Source organism: Manacus candei, unplaced genomic scaffold (genome assembly GCF_025592945.1).
Source record: "Manacus candei isolate 608988 ecotype Guabito, Panama unplaced genomic scaffold, ASM2559294v1 h1tg000066l, whole genome shotgun sequence".
Classification (NCBI taxonomy): domain Eukaryota; kingdom Metazoa; phylum Chordata; class Aves; order Passeriformes; family Pipridae; genus Manacus; species Manacus candei.
Genome location: NW_026138114.1, coordinates 70,702 through 98,413, shown reverse-complemented (window position 1 = coordinate 98,413; position 27,712 = coordinate 70,702). Strand labels below are relative to the sequence as shown.

Genomic DNA, 27,712 nt, shown 5'->3' with positions numbered 1-27,712 from the left:
GGGGTGGCAGCCCCCCCGCCCCGTGTCCCCCTCCCTGTGCGTGGGGTGCCCACGATGTGACACCCGGCTGTGCGGGGGGAGCGCCCGGGGGGCTCGGGGGGCTCGGGGGGTCCCAGGGGCTCCAAGGGGACACGCAGCCAGGGGAGGGCACACACGTGCCCCCACCCCCCCAGCCGGGACACGGACGGGGACACGCGGGGGGACACACACGGACCCCCCGAGCCTGCCGGTGCTCACACACGTGTGCGGGGGGGCCCGGCAGGGGGTCCCGGGGGGGCACATGGCAGGGACACACAGACACACGGATGGGGGGGCGACACACGTGTCCCGGCACAGCGGGACCCCCGACACACACGTGAGGTGCTGGGGACACACGGGGACACAGCTGTGCACCCCCCCCCGCCGGCCCGGGGGGCCCGGGGGGCTCTAGGAGGAGGAGCAGGAAGAGCAGCAGAGTCCGGCAGTCCGGGGCAGGGGGACCCCGGGGGGGCCGGAGAGCGGGGGGTCCCCGGGGTGTGAACCCCCCGCCGGCACTGGGGCAGTGTCCGTGGGGGGCAGCGGCCGGAGCCCCCCGGCAGGTCAGGGCCCAGGGGTGGGGGCTCCGGGGGTCCCTCGGCTCCAGAAGTCCCACGGCTCCGGGGGTCCCAGCTCCCGGGACAGGGGAGTTCCATGTCCCGGGGTGTGGGGGTCCCACATTCCAGGGTCGGGGGTCCCAGGGCTCTGGAGGTCCCACGTCCTAGGCGTTGGGGGTCCCACATGCTGGGCTCAGGGGTCCTGTGGCTCCATGGATCCCACACGCCGGGGTCCGGGACTTCCAGGGGTCCCAGGTCCCAGGGTGTGGGGGTCTGAGGACTGTGGAGGTCCCAATGTTCCAGGGTCGGGGGTCCCAGGGCTCCGGGGGTCCCACGTTCCAGGGTCAGGGATCCTGTGACTCCAAGGGTCCCAGGTCATGGTGTCCAGGGGTGCCGGGTCTGGGGGTCCCACATTCTGGAATCTGGGGGTCCCGTGGCTCCGGGGGTCCCACGTCCTGGTCTTTGGGGGTCTCACGTGCCGGGGCCCGAGGACTCCAGGGATCCCAGGTCCTGGGGTCCGAGGGCTCCGGGGGTGCCACTTTCCGGGGTCGGGGGTCCCGTGGCTCCGGGGTCCCGCCGTGCCCCGGCGCTCCCATTAGCTGCCGGGGTCGGAGCAGTGTCTCTGGAGCGGGGGGGTCCCCGGGGGGGTCCCCGCGGGGGGGGGCAGCGCCCCGGGCAGCGAACGGCGCCGACTGGGGGGCGGCTCCAGCAGCAGCACCACGTCGGGGGGGTCCGGGGCACGCGGGGGGGGGCGGGACCTGCCGGAACCGGGGAGGGGGAGAGTCGGGGGGGGATCGATCGGGGGACCCACATCCGGCACCAGGAACTCCGGATATCCCCCCACCCAGCACCGGGACCCCCAGTGGGTGACCCCAACCCACAGAAGGGCTGGAGAACACGGTGATGGGCACAGGAGGGGGTTTGCCCCAAATCTGGGGGACTTGGGGTGTTCCCCACTCAGCACCAGGGATTTAGGGCGTCCCCCCAACCCAGCACAGGGCCCACCCGCAGCAGTGGGGAAGGGAAGGGGTACACCCCAAATCTGTGGGGGCTCAGGGGTGACCCCAACCCACAGAGACTGTGACAGTGGGATGCCCCCAGAGCAGGTGCCCCCCAACGCCGGGGTCCCTCACCTGAGTGAGCGGCCGGAGGGGGGTGATGGGCAGGGGGGGCTGCAGCGGCCCCGGGGGGGGCTGGTGGGGGGAGGTCACGGTGCTGTAGGCGGGGGGCACCAACACCTGGCGCTGCAGCAGGTGCACGATGGACGAGATGTCCGTGCTCAGCCTGGATTCCAGCCTGGAATGTCCATGGGGGAGCGTGGCCAGGCCGGGACGAGACGTGGGACCCCCAACCCCAGCCCCCCCCAGCCCCCCAGCATCCCCAGACTCACCCAGCACCTGCCCCTGCACCCCTGTGGGGGGGCACCCTCCATCCCACCGGGTGGTTTAGGCACCTCAGGATGGGGTGGGGATCCCCCATTCCCCCCCTCCTCACTCGGGGCTCTACAGACCCCCCAAAACTCCAGCACCCCCAACCCCATCCCTCCCCCAGCCCCCCTGGACCCGCAGCACCTCCCCCTGCACCTCTGTACCCCCTCAAGGTGTGTCAGAGGGCTCAGGTAGGGCTGGGGGTCCCTCGTTCCTCCCCTTGCACTCAGGGTTCCCCAGACCCCTTTGGGGATGCTCGGGGGGCTCCCTTGGGGTCTCACTGCCCTAAAACCCCCCTCGGGTCACACCTGAACCCCCCAAAATTACCTGTTGAGCTGTTTTTGGAGCAGATCCAAGCGGGATTCCAGGTCGGAGCGCTGGCGGCGGGTCAGAGACGGGCTGGGATTTGGGGGGGCCCCGTGGGAACAACGGGGGAGCTCCTGGTACTGGCGGGCCCGGGTGTCACCCCAAAAACTGAAGATGTTGGAGACCCCCGAGAAGGCGCCTGGAAAAGGTGTGGGGGGTGGGTTTGGGGGGTGAATGGGGTGGGACGCTTAAGGGGGACTGGGAGAAGGATGGGGAGGATGGGGAGAGGGTGTGGGGGCTTTTTGGGGGGGCTGTAGAGCCTTAAACAGGGAGGGGAGGATTGTCCTCCTCCCCCACCATGAGCCCCCCATGCCCTTCTGAGGGGGTGCAGGGGCAGGTGCTGGGGGAGGGCGGGTTTGGATTTTGGGGAGTGTCTGCAGAACCCCCAGTGAGGAGGGGAGGAATGCGGGACCCCCCAGCCCCGGCCTGCAGGACCCCGAGCAGGGAGGGAAGGAACGGGGGACCCTCCACCCCACCCCGAGCCCCCCGACCCACCTGAGAGGGGGTTGCACATGTCGCTGCCCTCGCGCTCCTCGGGCTCGGGGGGGGCCGGGGGGGCACTGCGGAAAGGGGACAGTGCGGTGGCCCCCGGGGGGGGCGCGGGGGGCTCCTCCTCATCGCTGGAGCCGCAGCTGGAGGGGCTGGGGGGGTCCCACTCGGCCGGGCCTCGGGGGGCGCCGGGGGCCTGACCCCCCCCATTGCCCTCCCGCAGCGCCCGGGGCTTCTCGGGGTTGGGGGCGTCTGCGGGGGACGGGGGGGGTCAGGGCCGGGGCCCCGGTGACCCTGGGGTCACCCCTGGGGTCACCCCTGGGGTCCCGGCGCCCGCCCGGCCCCCCCGACCCCCCACCTTTGTCGGGGCGCCGGCGGAAGGACAGTTTGCGGCGCCGGAGCCGGGAGAAGCCGCCGTCCAGCTCGTCGCTGCCCGGGGAGCCGGGGATCATGTTGGTCTGCGGGGACAAGGGGGCACGGTTGGGGCGCTGCGGGACCCCCCCGCTTTGTCAGGAGCCCCCAGCTTGCTCAGGACCCCCCAGGGGTTGCTCAGAGTCCTCAGGGTTGCTCAGGACCCCCAGATCACCTGAGACCCCCCAGATTGCTCAGCCCCCTCTAACTTGCTCAGGACCCCCCCCACATCTGCTCAGGACCTCCTGGTTTGCTCAGGACCCCCACCAGCTTCCTTGGAGCCCCCTTCTTTGTCCAGGACCCCCCAACTTTCTCAGGAACCCCCAGTTTACTTGGACACTCCAGTCGGCTCAGGACCCCATGACTTGCTCAGGACCCCCCACCTGCCCCCCCGTCCCCCCGGTCCCCCCTCACGTCGCGCAGGTTGAAGGTGATCTCGAGGGTGCCCCAGAAGCGGTCGGAGAACTCGGGGTACATGTCGAGCACCTCGAGCAGGTCCTCGCGCAGGATCTTGTGCAGGTCGCAGTAGGTGAGTGCCCGCACGTCCGCCCGCGACTTCCCCGGCCGCGCGTGGAGGTGCAGCGGCTCCCCGAAGGTGTCGTTCTTACCTGGGGGGAGGTCCCGGGAGGTGACTGGGGGGGTCCGCGGGGCTGGGGGGTCCCGGGGGCTCTGGGGGTGCTCGGACTGTCCCAGCCCCACACGCGGGTGCAGCAGCTCCCCAAAGGGGTTTGTGCCTGGCGGGGCACCCCGGGAAAGGGGGGGGTCTCTGGGGGGTCCCGAGAAGGGCAGGGGTGACTCTGGGGTCCCCGAGAAGGGGTGGTCACTGGAGGAGCACCTAGTGGGTGCTGGGGGGGATCCCAGGGGCTCGGGGGTTCAGCAGGTCCCAGCACTGCCCCGGCTGTTGGTCTTACCTGGGGGGGCAGGAGGGGCACTGGGGGGTCCCCGAGAGGGGGGACACCCTGGGAGGTGGAGGGTCACCCCAGGACAATGGGGGTTCACCAGGACGAGCAGGGTCAACGTGGGTTGCCCCCAGCACTGTAGGTCACCCAGGGGGCACCGGGGTTGTGTCCAGCACTGGGGGGTCACTGGGGCTGTACCCTGGGCTGGGGGGACCCCAGGAGGTGAGGGGTTATCTCAGAGGTACTGGGGGGTCCCCAGGAGGTCACCCTGGGGTGCCTCCAGCACAGGGGGTCCCTGGGAGCCTGGGTGTCACCATGGGGACACTCGAGCTGAGCACAGGACCGGGGGGCTATGGGGGGCAGTGGGGGGTCCCCAGGAGGTGGGGTGTCACACAAGGGGCACTAAGGGCTGGGGAGACCCTAGGAAGCATTTGGGGAGGCAGGGGGCCATCCCACGGGGTACTGGGGGGGTCCTCGGGAGGTGGGGGTGTCACCCACGGGGCATTGTGGGACCCACAATGCGAGGGGGTTCCCCGAGGGGCATTGGGGGTTCTCCAGGATTGGGCAAATGCCTCATGGGGCACCGGGGGACCCCGGGGGGGGGGTCACTCGAGGGGCACTGGGGGACCCCAGGCCACAGAGGGTCCCCCATGGGGCACTGTGAGGTGCCCAGGAGGTGGGGGCTCACCCTGGGGGCACCCAGCACTGGGGGCCCCTGAACACGGGGGTTGCCCCGGGGGACGCCCAGGGGACACCGCGGGACCCCCGGGCCGCGTCGGGGGTCTCACCCAGGATGGCGACGACGACGTCCCCGCGCAGGATCTCGATGGAGCCGCGGGAGATGAAGTAGAGCGCGGTGAGCACGTCCCCCGCGTGCACCAGCGTGTCCCCGGGGGGGGCGTGCGTGGTCTTGAACTTCATGGCCAGCGCCCGCAGGCAGCCCTTGGTGGCCCCCCGGAACGGGGCACAGTTCTGCAGCAGGCTGCGGTTCAGGTGCAGGCAGATGTCGGCCTGCAGGCACTCGGGGAACCCCTTCAGCACCTGGGGGGCACAGGGGGCAGGGGGGGTCACAGGGGCACAGGGGGCAGGGGCACAGAGGGTTTGCAGAGGAGGTCACCATGTTCATGGGGATGCTGTTGGTCCAGGACCAGGACTGCTGGAAGCACTTCCCGAGCAATGGGGGGCTGAGGGTCATGGGGGATTTTAGGGGTCCCCGGGAAGTTTTGGGGGTCCGCAGGGGTGTCCTGGGGGGGTTCACTGCATTCATGACAGTGCCACTGCTGTAGGGCTGGGCGTGCTGGAGAGCTCGAGGAGTGAGGGGCCAGGGGCCTGCGGGGGGTGCTGGGGGGCCCTGCTGGGTTTGGGGGGTCCCGGGGGTCTCACCATGTTCATGTCGATGCCGTGGCTGCAGGACCAGGACTGCTGGAAGCACTCCCTGAGGAGTGGGGGCCTGAGGGCCATGGGGGGTTTTAGGGGTCCCATGGAGGTTTTGGGGGCCTGTGGGTTTTGAGGGGTCTCACTGCATTCATGCCAAAGCCATTAGTGCAGGACCAGGTGTGCTGGAAATACTCCTTGAGGAGTGGGGGGCCGGGGTACCATGGGGGGGTTTAGGGGTCCTTTTGGGGGTCCCAAGGGGTCCTGGGGGTCTCACCACGTTCATGTTGAAGCTGCTGGTATAGGACTAGAAATGCTGGAAATACTTGTCGAGGAGTGGGGGGGTTGGGAGGCCATGGGAGTTTTGGGGGGATGCAGTGGGTTATGGGGGTCCACGGTGGGATCTGGGGGTCCTGGGGAGCCATGGGGGCTTGGAGGGGGTGCAATAGGTTACGGGAGTCCAGGGCAGGTTTTGGGGGTCCTTGGGGGATGTGGAGGTTTGGGGGAGATGCGGTGGGTTCCAGGGGTCCGTGGCGGGTTTTGGGGTGCCGGGGGTCTCACCGCGTTCATGTCGATGCCGTTGGTGTAGGACCAGGCGTGCTGGAAATACTCCTCGAGGCGCTGGCGCAGCGGGTTGGGGATCTGGTGGAAGCGGATGAACTCGCGGACGCGCAGCATCTGCGTGTGGTACCGCGCCGTGCCCGAGTACAGCCGCTGGATGATGGCCGACACGTTCCCGAAGATGCTGGCGTACATCAGCGCTGCGGAGGGGGCACGTCAGGGGGGCTGCACCCCAACACCCCCCCACCCTCCACTGCCACCCCCGGGGTCCCCGTGTCCCTGGGTGCGGGCGCTGGATGATGCAGACACGTTCCCAAAGACGCTGGATTACATCGGTGCTGGGGAAGGGGCAGGTCGGGGGGGCCCTGCACCCCCAAACCCCTCCAAACCAACCCCCCCCACTGCTGCCAGGGCTGAGGCTCGGGGTACCTGTTGGCGTGGGGGTCTTCATCATCGCAGGGGTGCCCATTGTCATGGGGAGGCCCATTGTCACCCAGGGCTCCCATCACCACGGGACCCCATTGTCACCATGGGATGCTCATCATCATGGGGGGTGCCCAATGCCATAGGGGTCTCTATCAGCACGGGGTGCCCAATGTCATGGGGTGCCCGTTGCCATTGGGGATCCCCATCATCATGGGGGGTGCCCACCATCCCAGAGTCCCCTTTGTCACAGGAGTGCCCACCAGCACAGGGGGGTGTCCCTCAGCACGGGGCACCCATCACCACCGGGGGTGCCCATCGTCACAGGGGTCCCCATCACCACAGGGCTCCCCACCATCACGGGATCCCCCTCATTGTGAGGGTCCCCATCACCACGAGGGTCCCCATCATCACCAGGGTGCCCACTGTCATTGGGGCCCACATTGTCACAGGACTCCTCATCACCACGGGGGTCCCCATTGTCGTGGGGGTTGCTCAGAGTCACCGGGGTCCCCGTCACCAAGGGACTTCTCAGACCCCCGAGCCCACCCACCCACCAGCACTGCCCATGTCCCCAAGTGCCACATCCACAGGGCTTTGAAACCCCTCCAGGGATGGGGACTCCCCCCCTGCCCTGGGCAGCTGTGCCAGGGCTGGACAGCTGTTTCAGGGAAGAAATTTCCCCAGTATCCAACCTGACCCTCCCCTGGCACAGCCTGAGGCCATTCCCTCCTCCTGTCCCTTGTTCCCTAGAGCAGAGCCCGACCCCCCCCGGCTCCCCCCTCCTGTCAGGGACTTGCAGAGCCAGAAGGTCCCCCCTGAGCCTCCTTTTCTCCAGGCTGAGCCCCCCCAGTTCCCTCAGCCCCTCCTGCTGCTCCAGCCCCTTCCCAGCTCCCTTCCCTTCCCTGGACATGCTCCAGCCCCTCAGTGTCCTGTTGTGAGGGGTCCAGAACTGCCCCCAGGATTCAGGTGGTGCCCAGCACAGGAGATGGTCACTGTCCTGGTCACACTGTGGTGACACAGGCCAGGTGCCCACTCTTGCCCACCTGGGCTCATGTCCAGCCTCTGTCACCAGCACCTCCAGGGTTTTTCCACCTTTCCAGCCACTCTGCCCCACACCTGGACTGTTCCATGGGGCTGGTGTGACCCCAGAGCAGGACCTGGCACTTGGCCTGCCTGATCCTCATGCAGGTGTCCCCAGCCCAGGGATCCCACCTGCCTGGATCCCTCTGTGGAGCCTCCTGCCCCAGCAGAGCCACATCCTACCCACGTGTGTCACCCGTGGACGGGCCGAGGTGCCCTTGGTCCCCTCGGATGGAGCATCGGGGAAGGTGTCACACGCACACGGGTGTGCACACGTGTACAGGTATGCACACACACACAGGTGTGCACACGTGTACAGGTATGCACACGCACACAGGTGTGCACACGTGTACAGGTATGCACACACACACAGGTGTGCTCTCACACACACACACACGTACAGTTGTGTTCTGACACCCACACAGAGATGCTCTCACACACACAGGTGTGCACACACACATGTACAGGTGTGCTCTCACACACACACATGTACAGGTGTGCTCTCACACGCACACGTACAGGTGTGCTCTCACACCCACCCAGAGGTGCTCTCACACACACACAGGGGTGCACACACACATGTACAGGTGTGCTCTCACACACACACACACAGGTGTGCTCACACACACACACATACAGGTGTGCTCTCACACACACACGTACAGGTGTGCTCTCACACACACACACACAGATGTGCACACACACACACATGTACAGGTGTGCTCTCACACACACACCCACCCAGAGGTGCTCTCACCCCCACCCAGAGGTGCTCTCACACACACACAGGTGTGCACACACACATGTACAGGTGTGCTCTCACACACACACATGTACAGGTGTGCTCTCACACACACACACACAGGTGTGCTCTCACACACACACATATAGGTGTGCTCTCACACACACACATATAGGTGTGCTCTCACACACACACATACAGGTGTGCTCTCACACACACACATACAGGTGTGCTCTCACACACACACATATAGGTGTGCTCTCACACACACACATACAGGTGTGCTCTCACACACACACATATAGGTGTGCTCTCACACACACACATATAGGTGTGCTCTCACACACACACATATAGGTGTGCTCTCACACACACACATACAGGTGTGCTCTCACACACACACACGTACAGGTGTGCTCTCACACACACACAGGTGTGCTCTCACACACACACACGTACAGGTGTGCTCTCACACACACACAGGTGTGCTCTCACACACACACACACACAGGTGTGCTCTCACACCCACCCCCACCCAGAGGTGCTCCCACCCCCCCGCTCACTCACATCCGATCAACATGACGCAGATGGAGAAGATCTTCTCGGAGTTGGTGTTGGGGGACACGTTGCCGAAGCCGACGCTGGTGAGGCTGCTGAAGGTGAAGTAGAGGGCGGTGACGTACTTGTCCTTGATGGAGGGCCCTCGCCGGGGGTCGCTGCTGTTGAGGGGCTTGCCGATCTGCTGGCCCAGGGCGTGCAGCCAGCCCGTGCTCTGCCCCTCCACGTTGCCGATGGCGTACCAGATGCAGGCGAGCCAGTGTGCGATGAGGGCGAAGGTGCACATGAGCAGGAAGAGCACGGCCGCCCCGTACTCCGAGTACCGGTCCAGCTTCCGCGCCACCCGCACCAGCCGCAGCAGCCGCGCCGTCTTCAGCAGCCCGATCAGCGTCGTCGTCTGGGGGGGACAGGGGGTCGGTGGGGGCAGGGACACCCCACGGGCACCCGGAAGGGCGAGGGGGGTCCCTGACCTAAGCCAGGCACCTCCGGCCCCCCATCCCCTCTCCCCACATCAGCAGCCCGATCAGAGTCGTCGTCTCAGGGGGTGTGGGGGGAAAGGGGGTTAATGGGGGAGAGATACTCCATGGGCACCCAGAAGGGGGCCCATCCCATCCGCACCAGCAGCCCCATCAGTGTCGTTATCCAGGGGACAACAGTGGGGAGACACCCCACAGAACCACCAAAAGACCAGGGGTCTCTGCCCCAGCCAGGCACCTCCATTCCATGTCTCTCTCCAACAGAGGGAGCCTCAGGTGCCCCGCAGGGCAAAGGTGGCCTGGAGAGGGAGGAAAGGGGACAGTGGTGCCAAAGACCCCCACAGATCCCTGGAAGGCCAAAGGGTGCCCTGGGTCCCTGCCCCAGAGCAGGATCCCTGTCCCCTCTCTCCACAAGAACCCCAGGTGCCCCCGGTGTCCCGGCCCAGAGCAAAGGTGGTTTGCAGAGCAGGACAGGGGGCATGAGGGTGTCCTGGGCTGGGGCACACGTGGGACCCCCAAGCACCAGCCCCTGGGAGGACCTGGCACCCATCCCCGGCCTGGGGGCACAGTAGGACCTCCAAATGCAACCCCCCAGCACCAAAACAGCACCACCCAGCCAGGGCACGGCCCGGCCGGAGCCACCACGTCCCCGTGTCCCCACGTCCGTCACCTCCTCGGAGCCGGAGCCGAAGATGAGCAGGTCGAAGGGGATGGCGGCCACCATGTCGATGAGGAACCAGCCCTTGAAGTAGTGGATGGCGATCTTGGCGGGGTGGCTGACCACCTCCTCGTTGGAGTTGACGTAGGTGGTGCGGAAGTTGATGAGGATGTCGATGATGAACATGATGTCCACGATGAGGTCCACCACGTTGAGGGGGCTGCAGGAGTAGCCGCAGTGGTGCCGCTGGGCCTCCTCGGAGTCGCTGAGCAGGAAGGCGGCCGAGTAGGGCGTGAAGATGGCCGTGTAGATGACGAGCAGCAGGATCAGCCAGTCCCACACGGCCTTGAAGGGGCTGTAGTGCAGGATGGTCCAGCGGTGGATGCGCGGTGCCTGCAGCTTGTACTCGGGGAGTACGTCGGCGCCCAGCGACAGCACCTGGGGGCACGGGGGGGTCAGTGCTGCACCCCCCCACCCCACAGGGCTCCGCTCCCCGGCCCAGGTAGAGGTGGCACTTGGAGATGTGGGTCAGGGGTGGCCTTGGCCACGCTGGGTGAACATTGGGCACGGTGGTGTTAAAATGAACAGTTTTGTAACTCTCTGGGGTGCAGAGGGACCCCAGCGCAGAGGGACCCCCGTGTGAGCCACAAGGGGTGCACGGGGGCCCTGACATGGGTGATGTGGGGTGAAGGGGAGTGGCTGGAGGGCACAGCTGGGACAAAGGTACCCCAACACCAAGTCACCCCACAAACCCCTTCTGCCCCACAGACACTGTCGGGGCACTTTGGGGACACTTCCCACCCCAAACACCCACAGACACGACTCTGTCCTGTGCCCCTCACCCTGTGCCACCCCCCATGCCCCTCAACCCCACTCCCAACATCTCCATCTGGGGGGGGCACAGACCCCCCCCAGCATCTCCATCAGGAGAGCATAAATCCCCCCCCAGCCACCCTCACCATCTCCACTGGAGGGCACAGACCCCCTGTGCCCCCCATTCCCTGTGCAGGACACCTGGCACAGCCCTTGGGTGTGACCCCAGGGGTCCCTGGGCATTCTGGGCGGTCCCTGGGGGGGTCCCTCCCCTCCCTGCCACCACAGAGACTGTCACCATGTGCAGCCCCACAGCTCAGGTGAGAGATGACAGGGGGTGACCCACAGCCCCCCTGCCCTGTGCCCCACAGTGGTCACAGTCCCCCTGCTCCCCACTTCTGCCCCCCCCCGCCCACGCCCACCGCGGGGCTCCCACCCACTGTGGCACTGCAGGGAAGGGAACGGGCACCATCACCCTGCACCCAGTCGGCCCCCCAACCCCGGGGACACCTCTGGGGAGCTGGGGGGGTCTCCTGGGGACCCCCAGTCATGCAGGGCCAGAGCTTTATGCAAGCCCCAAACCTCCCCAGACCAGCGCCGGGGACGCAGCCGGAGCCTCGTGTGGCCACCGCGGGTCACGGTGGGCACAGTGCCCCCCCCGTGCAGCACCACCCCCCAACGCCAGAGCCCGGGCCGCGGTACCGGTACCTTCTCCTCCTGTCCGTGCCCGGTGCCATCGCGGCGCAGCCCCAGGCAGGTGCCACAGAGGGGGACCCCGGGCATGGAGCTGGGGCCGGGGGGGGGGCCCGGACCGGGGCGGCGCGGGGGGGGGAGCCCGGGAACTCCTGGAGCAGCTGCAGGAGCGCGGGCAGCATCCTCGGGGCGGGGGCAGTGGGGGTCAGCTCCCGCCGGCCCGTGGGCACCGGGGACCCCCGTGCCCCGGCCCTGTGCCCATCGCAGTGCCCAGGGACCCCCGGCAGCAGCGGGGACCCTCAGGGGCAGGGGGGGCCCTCAGTGGCAGTGGGGCCCCACGGCATGGCAGGGCCCCCGGTGTGGCAGGGACCCCGGTGTGGCAGGGCCCCCGGCGTGGCAGGGACCCCGGTGTGGCAGGGCCCCCGGTGTGGCGCGCGCTGGCCACGCTCCGCCGGAGTCGACAGGAATTATTGGGGCGGAAATTTTTCCCAGGCTGCTCCGCTGCCGCCGCCACGGCCACGGCCAGGGCTGCCCCCCCCGGCCCCCCCGTCAGCCCCCCCGCCCCCCGGCACACGGTGACACACGGTGACACGCGGTGACACGCGGTGACACGCGGTGACACGCCGGAGGGGTCAGCGTGCGGCGGTGACACGGCGGCGACACCGGCGAGGCTGGGGGTGCCCACGGGCGATGTGGCTCGAGGTGGGACATGTCACACCCCCCCAGGCACCCCAATGGCACGGAGGGGGACAAGGTCAGCCCCGTGGCAGTGAGCAGGGTGTGACGGGGCACACACACGCCACAAACATCACGGGAACACGTCAGGAACACGCCAGGGACATCCCACACCTGCGCCAGCGCGGGGGCACACAGCCAGCCCTGCAGGGAGCAGTGTCACGGGGCACACCCACACCAGGAACATGCCAGGAACACGCCAGGAACAGCCCACACCCCTGCCTGGCATGGAGGGGATACAGTCAGTCCCATGGTGGGGAGCAGGTGCCATGGGGCACGAACATGCTACGAACACGCCGGGAACACACCAGGAACATGCCAGGAAAATGTCCCACCTGCGCGGTGCCCACGGGCCAGGACACGCTTCCTGTCCTGCCAGCTCAGCCCAAACGTGTCCCCTGCTGCCACCACCCCTCCCTGGGTCATAGGGCCAGGGGATGTCCCGGGGGGTGCAGGGGGGCCCTGTCATTTCCATCCCCAGGAGCCTCGGTGGCCTCAGGGGGCAGTGGGTACAGCCACGTCACTGCGGGGACAGCCGCGTGACAACGGGACATGTGGTGACAGCAGGACATGTGGTGACAGCAGTGGGGCAAAAGGTGATGGCACCGGGGTGTGCAGTGACACAGAGTGCCAGGGACACGCGGTGATGGCACCGGGACATGCGGTGACGTGCAGTGATGGCACTGGGACACACAGTGACACACAGTGCCAGGGACACGCGGTGATGGCACCGGGACATGCGGTGACGTGCAGTGATGGCACTGGGACACACAGTGACACAGAGTGCCAGGGACACGCGGTGATGGCACCGGGGTGTGCAGTGACATGCAGTGATGGCGCTGGGACACACAGTGACACAGTGCCAGGGACACGCGGTGATGGCACCGGGGTGTGCAGTGACATGCAGTGATGGTGCTGGGACACACAGTGACACAGTGCCAGGGACACGCGGTGATGGCACCGGGGTGTGCAGTGACATGCAGTGATGGCGCTGGGACACACAGTGACACACAGTGCCAGGGACACGCGGTGATGGCACCGGGACACACGGTGACATGCAGTGATGGCGCTGGGACACACAGTGACACGGTGCCAGGGACACGCGGTGATGGCACCGGGACACACGGTGACGGTGCTGGGACATGCGGTGGCATGTGATGACAGCAGTGGGACACAGGGTGACAGCTCGGGGACACGCGGCAGCTCCTGCGCCACCCGCTGCCCCCCCAGGCGGGGGATCCCCGCTGCCACCGCGTCCCCACGCGCCGTGTGACGGAGGGACGGGGCCACGCGTGGCCTGTCTGTGGGGTGGTCCCAGTTCCCACATCCTTTCCTGAGGTGCTGAGCACCAACACCCACCACGTGTCCCAAATACATCCCCCCAGGGGGGTGGCAGGTGTCACGGGGTCAGGTGAGGTCAGGGGACCCTGGGGACATGGGGGGTAACAGGTACTGTGGGCCACAGCCCCTCAGGTTCCAGTGCCCCAGATGGCAGGGGGGTCCCTGGGGGGGCTGGGGGAGTCCCTGGGAGTGTCCTGCAGAAGAAACCCCAATCCCGGAGCCCCAGATGGCCCCTTTGGCTGCCGTGTGAGTGGGGACAGGGAGGGAAGGGGGGACAGCAGGGGAGGGTGTCGCGGGGGGCCGGGGGGACACCCCAGCTCCAGAGCTCCTCGTGGCCCCCCTAACAACGGTGTGAGTGTGGGTGGGGTGCCGGGGCCAGCAGGGAAGGGGAGGGGGTGGGGGGACACCCCGACCCCGGAGCCGCCGGGCCCCTTTGGCCGTGGCTGTGCCGGGTGGCTGCGGTGTGAGTGGGGGCAGGGGGACCGGGGGGGGACAGGGGGGACAGCGGGGAGGGGGGGCCGGGGGGCGGCTGCAGCCACCAGCCGCTCCTGCCGCTAAATTTATCGCAGCTGCCACGGCAAAGTGGGACAAATCCCGGCCCGCGGCAAAGGGGAGGGCGGGGGGGGGCGACAGTGGGGGGCCCGGGGCCTGCAGAAGCCCTCAAGGTGTGTGGGGGGTCCTGCCGTGCACCAAGGGAGACCCCGGACCAGCTGGGACCCCCCCACTGGGCACCACCGGCCCCTTCCCTGAACCATGGGGCCCCCACGGGTGAGGGGGGGGTGGTGCCCACATCCCACCTGGACACCCCCCCGGGGCCCCCATTTGGGGACCCTCTGGCCCTGCAGGCAGCTGGATGGGGGGGCAGAAGGACCAGGACCCCGACCCAGTCACAGCCCCCCGAAACACACCCCCGACCCCAGCACTTGGTTAACCCCCTCAGGGCAGGTCCATGCCGCTCCGGGGGGGCACAGCCGGGGGGCACATAGTCCTGGTAACCCCTCCCTGAGCCAACCCCCCTGCACACACAGCCGGGGACCCCTCGAGCGTCCCACAAGCCCCAGCCGGGGGACCCCAGTCCAGCAAGGTGGGGACAGCTCCCAGCCCCCCTAGTCTGGGGACAGCCCCCAGCTCCCCCGTGTCCCCCAGCCACGGGGACAGCCCCCCCCGCCGTGCCACGCAGGGCTCAGGGGTGCGTGATCAGGGGCTGGGGACCCCTCCACACAAGTGGGACCCCCCCTCAGTGCGTGGGTCACGACGGGGCCGATACGCGGAGACATCCTGACTCCCCCCGGCGCCCCCCCGCCCCGACACCCGTCACTCACGGTGACACAGATGGCGGCGGCGCCGGTGACACGTTCGGCGACACGCGGTGACACGTCCCGCCCCGGTGACGCGTCCCCGACACCTGCGGTGGCACCGACACCCCCCGCCCCCCGGGACACCCGGCACCGCACCTGCCGCGACCCAGACACCCGGCCCACGGGGCACCCCAAATACCCCCCCCACCCCGCGCGGGGACGGGGGGCACCGACACCCCCTGGGGCAGCCATACCCCCCCCGGCATCCTGATTTACCCCCTGGGGGCATGGCACACCCCTGTCACCTCCTGGGGCATTCCCGAGGGCACCAACAACCCCCAGCACCCCCCAGAAGCCCAACACCCCCTGGCACCCCCACGGCAGAACAGCCCGGCCCTGACGCAGTGGGGACCCCCTGGACCCCCCAACACCCGCTGTGCCAGGTGACCCCAAAACAGACCCCCAACACCTGCCCCATGGACCCTCAACATCCACACCTACACCTGCACTGGCAGGTGCCCCACCTGCCCTGGTGCCCCACACCTGCCCAGGTGCCCCACACCTGCTCAGGTACCCCACACCTGCCCTGGCGCCCCACACCTGCCCAGGTGACCCACACCTGCTCAGGTGCCCCACACCTGCCCAGGTGCCCCACACCTGCCCTGGCGCCCCACACCTGCTCAGGTGCCCCACACCTGCTCAGGTACCCCACAGCAGCACCAGCAGGTCCCCAACAGCCACAGCCCCCCAACTCCTGCACCAGCAGGTACCCAATATTCAGAGACCCCCGACACCCACATGGGCACCCAACACTCGCCCTGGCAGGTGCCCCACACCTGCCCAGGTACCCCACAGCTGCCCAGGTGCCCCACAGCAGCACTGACACAGGCCCTTGCACCCACCCAGCCACCCCAGCAGGTTCCCAGACCCTCTGGACCCCACACACCTGAGCACCAACACCCACCTGCCTCACCGACCCTGGGGGGGCCAGGGGAGACCCTTGGGGACACCCATGGCCAGACAGACACCGACCCCCATGACACCTCGTGACCCCGCAGGTGTCACCCAACGTGGTCACCACTGGCACTGACCACTGGCCAGGTGACACCTGGCTGCAGTGACACCTGGCCCTGGTGAGGACACCCCAACGCAGGGGACACCCCAATAGTGCAGACACCCTGACTCAGGGGACACCCCGATGCAGGGGACACCCCAATAGTGCAGACACCCTAATGCTGTGGGGACCCTCTGGCACTGGGGACATCCCAACCGTGGTGACCCCCCGCCCCGCTGTCCCCCGGGGGTGGCACTGGGGTACTCACGTCGCTGAGCTGGGGCGTGGCGGTGCCCTCGGGACCCCCCGACATGGGCACGGGGGACACGCGGCCGCCCTGGGCAGGCGGCGACAGCGGCACCGCTGCTGGTGGCACCCGTGGCAGGGTGGGGGACGAGCCCTCTGACGGGGTGACGTCCCCAGGGGAGGGGGTGACGTCCCGGAGGGCGGTGCACCCGCCCCAGCACCGACCCCCACCCCGTGACGCTGGCACTGACCCACACCCGCCCCACGGCCACGGGCCACTGGCAAGGGGACGGCCACGGGACCACCCGGGACACAGCGAGGACCACCTGGGACATGGCAGAGACCACCTGGGACACGGTGGGGACCACCTAGGGAGACAGTGAGGATCACCTGGGACATGGCATGGACCACCTGGGTATGTAAGGGACCACCCGGGGACATAATGGGGACCACAACAGCCACGTGCCATCAGCCCTCCCCACGCCACAGCCACGGCCACCATGGCACAGCTGGACACAGCTCTGGGCCCAATCGTGGCACTGGGTGGACATGGGGGCTCCGAGTGGGAGATGCCCCCCAACCCTGGTCACGGGGGGCCCGGGGTGGGTGATGCCCCCCAACCCTGGTCATGGGGTGCCCATGGGGGATGATGCACCCCCAACCCCGGGGGGCATTAGGAGAGCCCCAAACCCTGCCAGACCCCCAGAGACACTCACCACAACCCCTGATGCCCCCCCCCTTAGTGTGGGGGCATCCCTGGGACCCCACACCCACTCACAGCAGGACAAGCCACGGGACCCCCTTCCTCAAGCAGTGGGGACCCCCTGGAGCCCCCGGGCTCCCCAGATGCCCTCACAGCCTTCCAGAGACGTCTGCTGCAGCTGCTGGTGCCACCCCCTGTCAGTGTCCCCCCTCCCAGCGCGACGACATCCCTGAGCCCCGGCACCCACGTGTGGCAGGACGAGTGGCATGCAGGTCCCTTTTCCCACCGGGGGGAGACCCCCTGAAAATCCCGAGACCCCCAAACTCTCCAAAACACCCCTGCCACAACCCCCGGTGCCCCCTCTCTTCGTGTCCCATATCCCAGTGTGGGGACACCCCAGGGACAGTCCCGGCACCCCACGCCCACGCACGGCAGGACAAATCGCAGGAGCCCATTTCCCCCTCAAGAGAGACCCCCCAGGAACCCCCGGCACCCCCCAGAGCCACCCGCCGCGACCCCCGGTGCCTCCCCTGCTCCATCCCTGCAATCCTGGCACGGGGACACCCCGGGACCCCGCGCCCACGCGCAACGCGACGAACCACGGGTCCCCTTCTCCCCGGATCCCCCCGTACCTCCTGTGCCACCAGGCTGGACACCCGGACGGCCCTGCGGACCCGGTCCCGCCGCTCCCCGTCGGAGCGGTCGCCGCTGTCTCGCCGCGCCGGGGCCATGGCCGCGCTCGGGGGTCCCCGCGCCCCCCCGCCGCCCCCGGCCCCGCGCGCGGCAGATGGAGCGGGGCGGGACCCCCCGAGCCCTCCCCGCCGCCCGCCCCCGCCGGGCCCCCCCCGATCTCCCCTCCCCGGCTCCAGCCGCCGCCACTCCCCGGGGGAGGGACCGGCAGCGACCGGGAACGGCCCCGCGGGGAAACTGAGGCACGACGGGGGTCGACCCGGGCGAGGCGGGGCACGGGGGTACCCCGGAACCGCTGTGCCCCCTGCCTGCCCCTCTGCCAGCCCCTGCCCCACTGCCAGATGTCACCTGCAGCCCCGCGCGTCCCAAGGGATCCCCGGCGCGTGACCCGCACGCCCCGTCAGCGGTGGCGCGGGGACTGACGGCGGGGACGGGGACAGTGACGGCGGTGCTGAGCTGGCCGTGGCAGCCTCGGCTGATTCACGGCTCCTGGTGTCCCCATGTCCGCACGCCGCCGGTGTCCCTGGCCGCTGCCCAGCCCTGGCAGTGCCCACGGCTGCGCCCGCCCGGCCCCCCGGGCACCCCCAGCCTGGCCGGATCTGAGGGGCAGCGCCCGCACACACGCGGTGGGTGCCAGAGGGATCGGGGGGTCCCCGGGGTCCCCAGCCCGCCACCGACAGCCAGTGACACCCCCGCCTGGTGGCACCAGCAGGCCCACCACCCTGAGTGGGTCCGGGGTCTCCCAGCCCCATTCTGTCCCCTCCGGGGGTCCCCGCCGGAACGGGCCGGGGGTCCCCAGGAGTTCCTGAGCCATGGGGATGCCACGGCCACCCCGGCCACGCCAGGCCCTGTCACTGTCACCCAGGGCGTGGTGACCTTTCCGGGCGCTTGGCTCCAGCCCCGCGGGTGAGTCACGGTGCCGCTGCCGGGACACGCCGTTCCCCGCCGCCACCGGACCGGGGGTCGCCGTGCCCGAGCCAGGGACACCTCTACGCCCCCACTCCCATGTCCCCCGCGTCCCTGTCCTCGGCTCTGCCCACCTCGGGGAGGACCCCCATCCCATTCCGGGCAGACGCCGGGTGCTCCCCCCAGCACAGTCGGGGCACCCCGAGACCCCCTCCCCAGTGCCGGGGGCAGAGCCCGCCCGGTGACGGTGCCCGTGTCCCCTCGTGGCGACGGCGGGGGCAGGAGGGACCGGGGCGTCACGGGCGGCGCATTTAACCACGGCCACGGACGCGAAGAGGCTCCGTGAGGAACAGGGGGCGCCGGGGGGGGCGGAGTGAAGGGGGTTCTCCTCCCCAGAGGGCCTCCCCCACCCCACCGAGGGTCCCGCGGCTGTTCCAGCACCGGAGCGAGGAGCACCTGGAGCCCCGGCAGCAGGGCCGGGAGCTCCCGGTGGGAACGGGGGTCCCCCAGGGGCTCCCTCACGTGTGCGGGCAGGTGCGGGGCCGGGGGGGTTCGGGGGGGCTCCGGGGGCGTGGGCAGATGCGCCGGGGCAGTTCTGTCCGACGCCAGCTGCCGGGGGCCCCCGGGACAGCCCTGGCGGGGGGGGTTCAGGGACAGGCAGCGGGTCCCCCCCCGTGCAGCGGGTCCCCGGAGCCCCCCGGCCCCCCCAGCTCATTAGCGGGGGGGCAATCAGGGTGTAATTAAGCGGCGCCTCCTGCTCCCGTGGCAGATGGCGGTTACACAACGGGCCACGGATTAGCGGCCGCCGCCAGCACCCGGCACCGGGCAGGCACGGCACCGGGGTGAGGGGTGCCCTGCACCGGGGTGAGGGGTGCCTGGCACCAGGGTGAGGGGTACCCTGCACTGGGCAGGGATGGCACCGGGGTGAGGGGTACCCTGGTCAGGGGGTGTCTGCCGCCTGTGCCCCACTGGGAGACCCCAGGGACCTGATGTACCTTGGGTGGTCTGTCCCAGCCACATGACCCCCACCATGGCACCCACTGGCATCAGAACACTGTGGCCACAACCCCCCTGGCCGGTCTCCCTGAGGGACTCGGTGCCAGAGTGGGGGTACAGTGGCCTCTAATCCTGCCACACTGGCCCCTCTGGCCCCACCAAGGCTGGGGCACTCCAGGGACCCAGTGGTGCCCTTGGCACCAGTACCTACTCCCACTGCCTCCCACTGCACTCCAGCACCTCCCAGTGAGCTCCAGCTCCTACTGGAGCATCCCCTGGGCTCTGGCCATGCCCCCAGCACCACTTGCCCGCCTTGGCATTGCCCGGCCACCTCTGTCACCACCTGGCCACCTCTGGCACTGTCCATCCCCTCTGGGGATGGCACTGCTTGGCCATGTCATCACTGCCCGGCCACCTCCAACATCATTCAGACACCCTGTCACTGCCTGGCCATCTCTGCACCACCTGGTCACCTCTGTCACTGCCTGGTCAACCTCTGTCACCCCCTGGCCCCCTGGCATTGACCAGCCACCTCTGGCATGCCCTGGCCACCACAGCGCCTGGTCACCTCCAGCACCAGCTCGTCACCTTGGCACCGCCCAACCTGCGGGCTGCCCGTCCCTCAGGTCCTACCTGTGTGACCTTCTCGGTGACGTTGTGGGTGCGGTCGCGCAGCTTGGTGGGGGCGATGATGGGGCGGGGGGCCGGGGGCGGGGCCAGGAGCCCCCCAGGCTGCAGGTCCACGAAGTTGAGGGTGATCTGTGGGATGCGGCCGATGGCCCGGAACCGCGCCAGGTCCGAGTCCGACGTGGAGTTGAGCAGAGCGCTGCGCACGGCGGCCACCGCGCCTGCCAGGGGACACGGTCACCGGGGGACACGGACACCGGGGGGACACGGACACCGGGGGACATGGACACCGGGGGGACACGGACACCGGGGGACACGGACACCGGGGGACACAGTCACCGGGGGACACCGTCACCGGGGGACACGGACACCGGGGGGACACGGACACCGGGGGACACGGACACCGGGGGACATGGACACGGGGGGACACGGACACCGGGGGGACACGGACACCGGGGGACACGGACACCAGGGGACACGGACACCGGGGGGACACGGACACCGGGGGGACACGGACACCAGGGGGACACGGTCACCGGGGGGACACGGACACCGGGGGGACACGGTCACCGGGGGGACACGGTCACCGGGGGACACGGACACCGGGGGGACACGGACACCGGGGGACACGGTCACCGGGGGACACGGACACCGGGGGGTCCCACAGTGGGCAGGGCACTGGGGGGACATGGACCCTGGATCCCGGGGTGCATCCCATGGCTCCCCAAGGCTCCTGGGGCAGGGGTCCCACAGCTCCCCACAGATCCCAGGGTTGGGGTCCCACAGCAGGTAAAGCGAGTGGGGAGCCCCAGGGCAAGGGGGCCCCCCCAACCATGTGCCACAGGCCCCCCCCGGGACCTGTGGAGCTGCTCTCAGTTACCCTTAATATCATTATAATTATTGTCCCTTCTCTTAATGAGCTTAAAGAGCTCCAGGGCCAACAAGGTGATTCCCACGGTGATTCCCACGGTGATTCCTGAGGCTCGATGTGGCCGAGGGGGTGGGGGGGGCCTGCAGGATGGTCTGGGGGGGTTCCAATGGTGATAGGGGGGTCGCAGGAGGCAGGATGGGGGTCCCAGGGGTGATGGGGAGTTCCAGCCCCTTGCCAGCGCTCGGGCACTGCCGTGGGGTCCATGGGGAATGGGGGTCACCAGGGTCTCTGGCTGTGGCTGCCCAGTGTCCCCAGCCCCCAGGAGCGTCCCCCGTGCCGGCGGGGCCGTACCGGTGCTGGAGCCGCGGTGCAGGCCGGCGCTGGCGCTGGTGTGGCGGCTGTGGCAGCGCTTGTCCCCGTCACCCTTCATGGCCTCGATGTCATCGACGGACGACGCCCGGCGCAGGCTGCGGAGGCTCTCCCGGGACCGGCGCTCCCGGGACCGGCTCCGGGCCAGGCTGTGGTTGGCGAAGGCCAGCGCCAGGCGCTCGGCCCGCGGGGACGACTGTGTCACCGGCGGCTCGGGGTCCCCCATCAGCGCCGCCTCGTCCTCGGCACGGTCCCCGGCCCCGGGCTCCAGCGAGGACGAGGCATCCTCGGGGCCCGAGTCGCTGCCCGGCAGGGCCGGGTCCATGACCAGCGGGTCCACCACCCCCGGGTCCATGAGCCCCGGGTCCACCACCCCCGGGTCCACCACCACCACGTCCGGCGGCTCCGGTGGCTCCGGGGGCAGCGACTGGCGGCTGCCCGTGAGCGCCAGCAGCTTCAGCCGCAGGGACCGGCTGCGCCCTGGGGAAGGACAGGTCGGGGTCAGGGCTGGGCTCAGGGTCCAGCTCCAATCCCCTCCCCTTGGTGCTGCTTCAGCCCCAGGAACTGGCTGTGCCCTGGTGGGAAAGGACAGGCTGGGGTCAGGGTTGGGGTCGGGCTCTGGGTCAGGGTTTCGCCTCAGGCCCCACCAGTGCTGTCCAGCAGCACCGAGGCACCCTCTGCCCTCACCACGTGCCCTCCAGTGCCCTGTCCCCCCGGGACATGGGGTCAGCAGGACCTGGGGTGACACAGGCCCCTTCCCCACCTGTGGGGACCCGGGGGGGGGGGTGACCCAGGGGTTGGTGTCTCTGTCCCCCTGTACCTGCGGGGCCCCAGGGGGCCGGGGTGACCCAGTGGTTGGTGCTGGGGGCTGGGCCCTCCCCCGGCTCGGGCTCCCTCACGGCCTCGAAGTTGAGGATGAACATGATGACGGCGCCATCCTCGTTCTTCACCGGCACCACGTCCACCAGGCACGGGAAGGAGCTGCCTGCGGGGAGGGGGGTTCAGTGACACGGGGGAACAGCACCCCCCTAGGGGGCACCCCTGCCTGCCCCCCGCCCCGCATACTGGGGGACACTCCCCTGCCCCTCCTGGACACCCGCTCCTGCCCCCCACTCTGCTGGGCAGCCCCTGTCCCTGCTGGGCACCTACTCCTGGCCCCAAACCATCTAAGCACCCCCTCCTGCCCCCCCCCCTCCTGGGGGCACCCCATCCTGAGGGGCACCCCATCCTGGGGGGCACCCCGTCCTGCCCCCCCATCCTGACTCAGCCGGGTGCAGCCCCCCCTGCAGCTGCACCACGGGGGGAGACTGAGGCACGGGAGGGCAGAGGAGGGTGGGGGTGGTCCCCATCCCCCCCCAAACGCTGTAGGTAGGGCCATGCGGGGGAGGCGGGGGCGCGGGGGGGCTCTGGGGGTGTGGGGCGGGTTAAGCCGCTCAGGAGTCGTTAACAGCTGTGGCGTTAATCCGGTGCCACAGCTGGAGGGGGGGCCGGGGCGGTCAGGGCAGCCCGGGGTAATCTCTGTGTGATGGGGATGGGGGGGCATCCTGCCCCCTCCCGCGCCCCTCACCCCGAGGGGACCCCGGGGGGACACACGTGGGTGACGGCACCGGGTCACCCCCACGGTGTTGTCCTCCCTCCGCGTCCCCCCCGCTGGCGCCGGGCCCAGCAGCCTGGCAGGGCGGGTGCCAGCTGGCACCGTGTCCCTGTGCCCGCGGCGGGGGGATTCCCTGCTGCACGTGGGGCCGCGGGCCGGGGGCCAGCACAGGGTGGCACAGGGTGGCCCGGGCCACCGCGGGGTCCCGGCCGAGCCACCGCCGTGGGGGAATTAGTGGCACCAACACGTGGCTGCTGCCACTGTCGGCTTCATCCGCCCCCGCGGGAATCCCGAGGCCCCGAGCCCAGGGACTCTGGCCCCCACTGCCCACAGGGGAGTGGCCCAGGGTGGGGCTATGGGGGCACCAGCGGGGTGGGGGGTGATGGGGGGATCATTAGGGGGACCCTCGTGGTGAGGGTGATGGCAGGACCAATGAGGGGACTCCCGTGGAGGGGACACACACTGCACTGCAATGGAACCCCCCCTGCACATCAACCCCCTGCACCCCAACTGCACCCCTCAGCTCCAGAGCTGCACCCCAAACCCACCCTGTACCCTCCACCTAGCACCCCCTGCATCACTGCCCAGAACGGCCAGGGGGCACCACCGGGACCCCCAAAGTGGGGGGACCCCCCTGCAGTCCCCCAACCTGCACCCCCACCCCTACACCCTACTCTGCACCCCCCGCACCCCCACACACGTAGCCTGGACTGCGACCTGCACCCCCAGACGTGCAGCCAGGACAGGGACACCCCGCTGGCACAGGGGGGACGGCCACGCCCAGAGGTGCCACCTCGTGCCACGGTGACACAGCCCCGATCCAGCTCCTCCGTGCCCTCGGCCGCTCCCGCCCTGCGCCGACACCGGGGCCACGCACGAGGGGACCCCAAAGGCCACGGCGGCAACTGGGGGGCTGTGCGCCCTCCCCGTTCCCTGGGGACACTGCCCGGGGAGCCCGAGGCCCCACGGGTGCCACCACGGGGACACGGGTCCCCCGCGGGCGCCGTGACCTCTCGGCGTCCCCGGCGCCATAAACAACCCGTCGGGAAGACGAATGGCTGCGGCAGCGGCGGCGGCGCGGCGGCTCCACAGCCCCGCCACGGCTCTGCCACGGCACCGGGACCGGGACACGCCGGGGGCTCGGGATGGGGGGTGCGGGAGGGGGGGTGGGGGTCAGCATGACTCCAGGGGCACTGGTGGGGTGGCAGCGGCACGGGGAGCACCGGGAGCACCGGGAATGCCACAGCCCAGCCACAAGGCCGGAGCCGTCGGCAACAGGATCCCTGCCTGCCGTGCCAGGGTGTCTCAGTGCAGCGAGGGGCAGCAATGGGACCCCGTGAGACCTCCCACAGTGGCAGGTGGCACTGGCATTGTGTCATGGAGAGGGGCACCCATGGTGGCACCACCACAGCCCCCAGGGCCAAGACCCACCAAAACAGTCTCCAGGCACAGGGCCTGTCTGTGGGTGCAGGACACCCCAGATCCAGGGGTCCCACACTGCCAGGGGGTCCCACCCCCTGTCCCACAGGGTAGCCAGTCCCCAAGGAGGGTAGTCATGGTGGGGGGCCGCAGAGCACCCCCAGGACCCCCATCACACGTCCCCATGGGCCCAATAGCAGTACCCAAGGCCTGGCAGGGGGTGGGATCCCCACACCCCTCGGGAGGCACAGCTGGGCATGCTGGGAACCCCAGGAAGGCCCCAGGCAGGAGCATGAGCCCCATCCCCATGCCTGGCACGGCTGGTGGCACCACTAGGGTGATTAGTGCCACCCTAATGAGGGCTCAGCACAGGGTGCCGGGGGGCACTCACATGCCACCCGCGCCCCACAGCCCCCGGCACACGCAGTCCAAAGGGCACCGGGGCGTGCCGGGTGTGCCAGGCAGTGCCGTGGTGGCAAGGTGGGGGTCCCAGGGCCGGGAGTAGCACCCCTCCCCCCAGCCCAGCCCCATCAGGGCCCCCAGAGCCACCATGGCTCCCATGGTGCGTGGCCACGCCGGCAGCTGGCACCAGCTTTGTTTACTCCGGCACCGGAACTGGGGCCGCGTGCCCAGAGCTGGGACACACGGCCCTGGCACGAGGCCATGGTGAGGGGCAGCGCCGGCACCGCCAACACGGGGTGCCAGCCCTGGCCTGGGCTCTGGGGGTCACAGCAGCCACCCCCTGGCACAGGGACCCTGGGATGTCACTCTGTCCGGTGACCCCACACCCCAGAAGGACGGTGGAAATGTGACACCGGCTCAGCCCCCGCCACTCCCGTGCCCTTGTCCCTGGCCCAGGTGACACGGTGCCCCCACACAGCCTGTCACCCCTCTGCGGGGGGGCACTGCACGCTGCTCCCACCCCACAACCCCAGCCCCACAGCACACGACTTCCTGGGACCCCAACTGGCTCCCTGGCTGGGAGCCACCGTGGCACTGGGGAGGGCTGCAGAGCCCTGGGGTGCCAGTGCCCCTCGAGAGCTGCCACCAGTGCCAGGCTCCCACCCTGCCGGAAGCCATCGCGGTACTGGGGAGCACTGCGGACCCCCGGGGGTGTCCCAGCCCCTCAGGAGCTACCGGTGTCCCTCGGGAGCCACAAGTGCCAGGCTCCCACCTGTGCCAACACCTCGTGCCACCCATGGCATTGGCAGGTGCTGGACGGGCACGGTGCAGGTCTGCCCCGTGCCCACTGTCCCCCCGTGCCCGGTGCAGCCCCCCAGGGCTCCGTACTGTCCCTGCAACAGAACAGATCCGCACCTCGTGCTCCCACACGTGGTGTCTCCAGCATGGCCCCCCATCCCCGGTTGTCCCCGTGCCCCGGTCCATCCCCAGGTGTCCCCGTGCCGGGTCCCTCCCCGGCTGTCCCCGTGCCGGGTCCCTCCCCGGCTGTCCCGGTGCCGGGTCCCTCCCCGGCTGTCCCCGTGCCGGGTCCGTACCGTCCTTGCGGTAGAAGCAGATCTCCACCTTGCGCTCCTCGGCCCCCAGCAGGGCCTGTGCGATCTGCGCGGCCGCGCGGCGCTGGGTGCGGGGCCCGTGCAGGAAGTCGCAGGTGCTGGGCTGCTGCATCACCTCGGCCCGCGAGTACCCGCAGAGCCGGCAGAACCCCTCGTTGCAGTAGATCACGGCGCAGTTCTCCACCCGCGCGTTCCCGATGATGAACTTGCGGCCTGGGGGGAGAGGGGACACGGGGGGTCAGGACGGAGCACCCCCAGCCTGGCAGCCCACCCGTCCATCCGTCCATCCGTGGCTCTGGGCTCCCCAGGACCAAACACCCTGTGAGTTGCCCCCCCTCCTCCCCAGGGACTCCCTAAGCTGATGGCACCACCACCATGGGGACCCCAGAACTGTGGGGACCACATAACCACAGGGACACTCACCCCCACTGGGACCTGGGAGCCCACAATTGCAGGGACCCAGGGACTCAAAACACTGCAGGGACCCCTCAAGGACCCCACTACCATGAGCACTCAGGGACCCCCACCACTGCAGGGACGTCGTCATCATGGGGACCCCACAATGGCAGGCACCTCATCACAGCAGGGACCCCACAATAGGGACCCCAGAACTGCAGGGACCTCATGTAATGGGGACCCCACAACAGGGACCCCAGAACTGCAGGGATCCCACCACTACAAGGAGCCCACGGCACCCAGCACTGCAGGGACCTCATCACCACGGGGACCCCCAAATCTGCAGAGACCCCTCAAGGACACAACTACCATGGGGACCCCCACCCCAAAGGCAGGGCCTCAGCCAGGCCAGACTCCCCAGCCACAGCCTGTCCCCCAGCACGGTAACACCCCCCAGCCGGGCCCGTGGGGCAGCATCGCCCCGTCACTGCCCCGTTCCCAGGGGGATGCTCAGGGCCTGAGCCCCAAGAGATGCTGGGGACCCCCAGACCCTCCATTCCCACATGTCCCCCTCGTCTCCCTGCACCTGTGGCTGGGCAGCAGGCTGGGGGGGCCATGGGCCAGGTGGGACCCCCAGTCCCACAGCAGCCTGAGCCAGGGGCAGGGTCTCCGTCACCCCTCGGGGACTGGGGGAACCCCTGAGCTGGGGGCTGCCGGGAGCCGGGGCAGGCGGTCCCCCCCAGTTAGGCTTCTCCCCATCACCTCAAACCCACCCGGGGCTGGGGAGTTCCAGGGGCTTCTGGGGGCCAGGGTGGGTAGGGTCCCCCCTCTCCCCGAGCTGGGCTTGTCCCCAGTCACCCCAAACCCACCTGAGACTACCGTCTCCCTGGTCCTCCCATCCCGAGTCCCCCCAGTGTCCCCTAATGCCCCCATCCCGGGTCCCCACCGCCCCGTCCCTCCCACCCCCGGATCCCCCGGCCCCGCCCCTCCCGGGTCCCCCCCCCGGCCCCGGTGCCCCCGAGGGCCCCACTCACTCTGCCCCTCGAACTTGCGGATGATGGTGTCCAGGAAGGTGTTCTGGGGGGCGACGTGCCCCCGCCGCACCGGCATCGCGCCGGGCCCATGGGCAGCGCCGGCGGGGGCGGGGGGGGCCGGGGGGGCCCGGGGGGGGGGGCCCCGCGCCGCGGGGGGTCCCGCTGCCCTTGAGCCAAGGACGGCGGCGCTCCGGGGGGGCGGGGGGGGCCCTCCCCGGCCCGGGGCCGTCGGGCGCGGACCCCGCCCGCCCGGAGCGGGGCCGCGGGGCCGGGGGGGGCCCGGGGGGCCCGGAGGGGGCGGAGGGGCCGGGCCCCCCCCCCGCTCTACCCGCCCGGTGCGCGCCGCGCCATCGGCCTTATTTAGTCACGGAGCG

The 27,712-nt window shown here is 69.7% G+C and overlaps 1 protein-coding gene across 2 annotated transcripts; it reads right to left on the bottom strand.

The window, feature by feature from the left end:
• Positions 1-1,370: 1,370 nt before the first annotated feature.
• On the bottom strand, positions 1,371-27,453 carry KCNH2 (potassium voltage-gated channel subfamily H member 2). Of its 2 annotated transcripts, XM_051806116.1 has the most exons (14): positions 27,339-27,453; positions 25,891-26,121; positions 22,202-22,366; positions 21,364-21,861; positions 20,148-20,362; positions 10,052-10,477; positions 8,915-9,302; positions 6,100-6,299; positions 4,953-5,205; positions 3,680-3,873; positions 3,213-3,312; positions 2,861-3,106; positions 2,327-2,504; positions 1,371-1,868 (listed from the first exon to the last, which is right to left on the bottom strand). In XM_051806116.1, exons 1-14 carry the CDS (start codon positions 27,412-27,414, stop codon positions 1,625-1,627), a joined length of 3,414 nt encoding a protein of 1,137 aa, XP_051662076.1. In that variant the 5' UTR covers positions 27,415-27,453; the 3' UTR covers positions 1,371-1,624. The 2 variants fall into 2 exon arrangements, with proteins under 2 accessions (XP_051662076.1, XP_051662077.1); XM_051806117.1 differs by lacking the exon at positions 27,339-27,453 and having other exon boundaries at positions 22,202-22,362; positions 25,919-26,066.
• Positions 27,454-27,712: the final 259 nt, after the last annotated feature.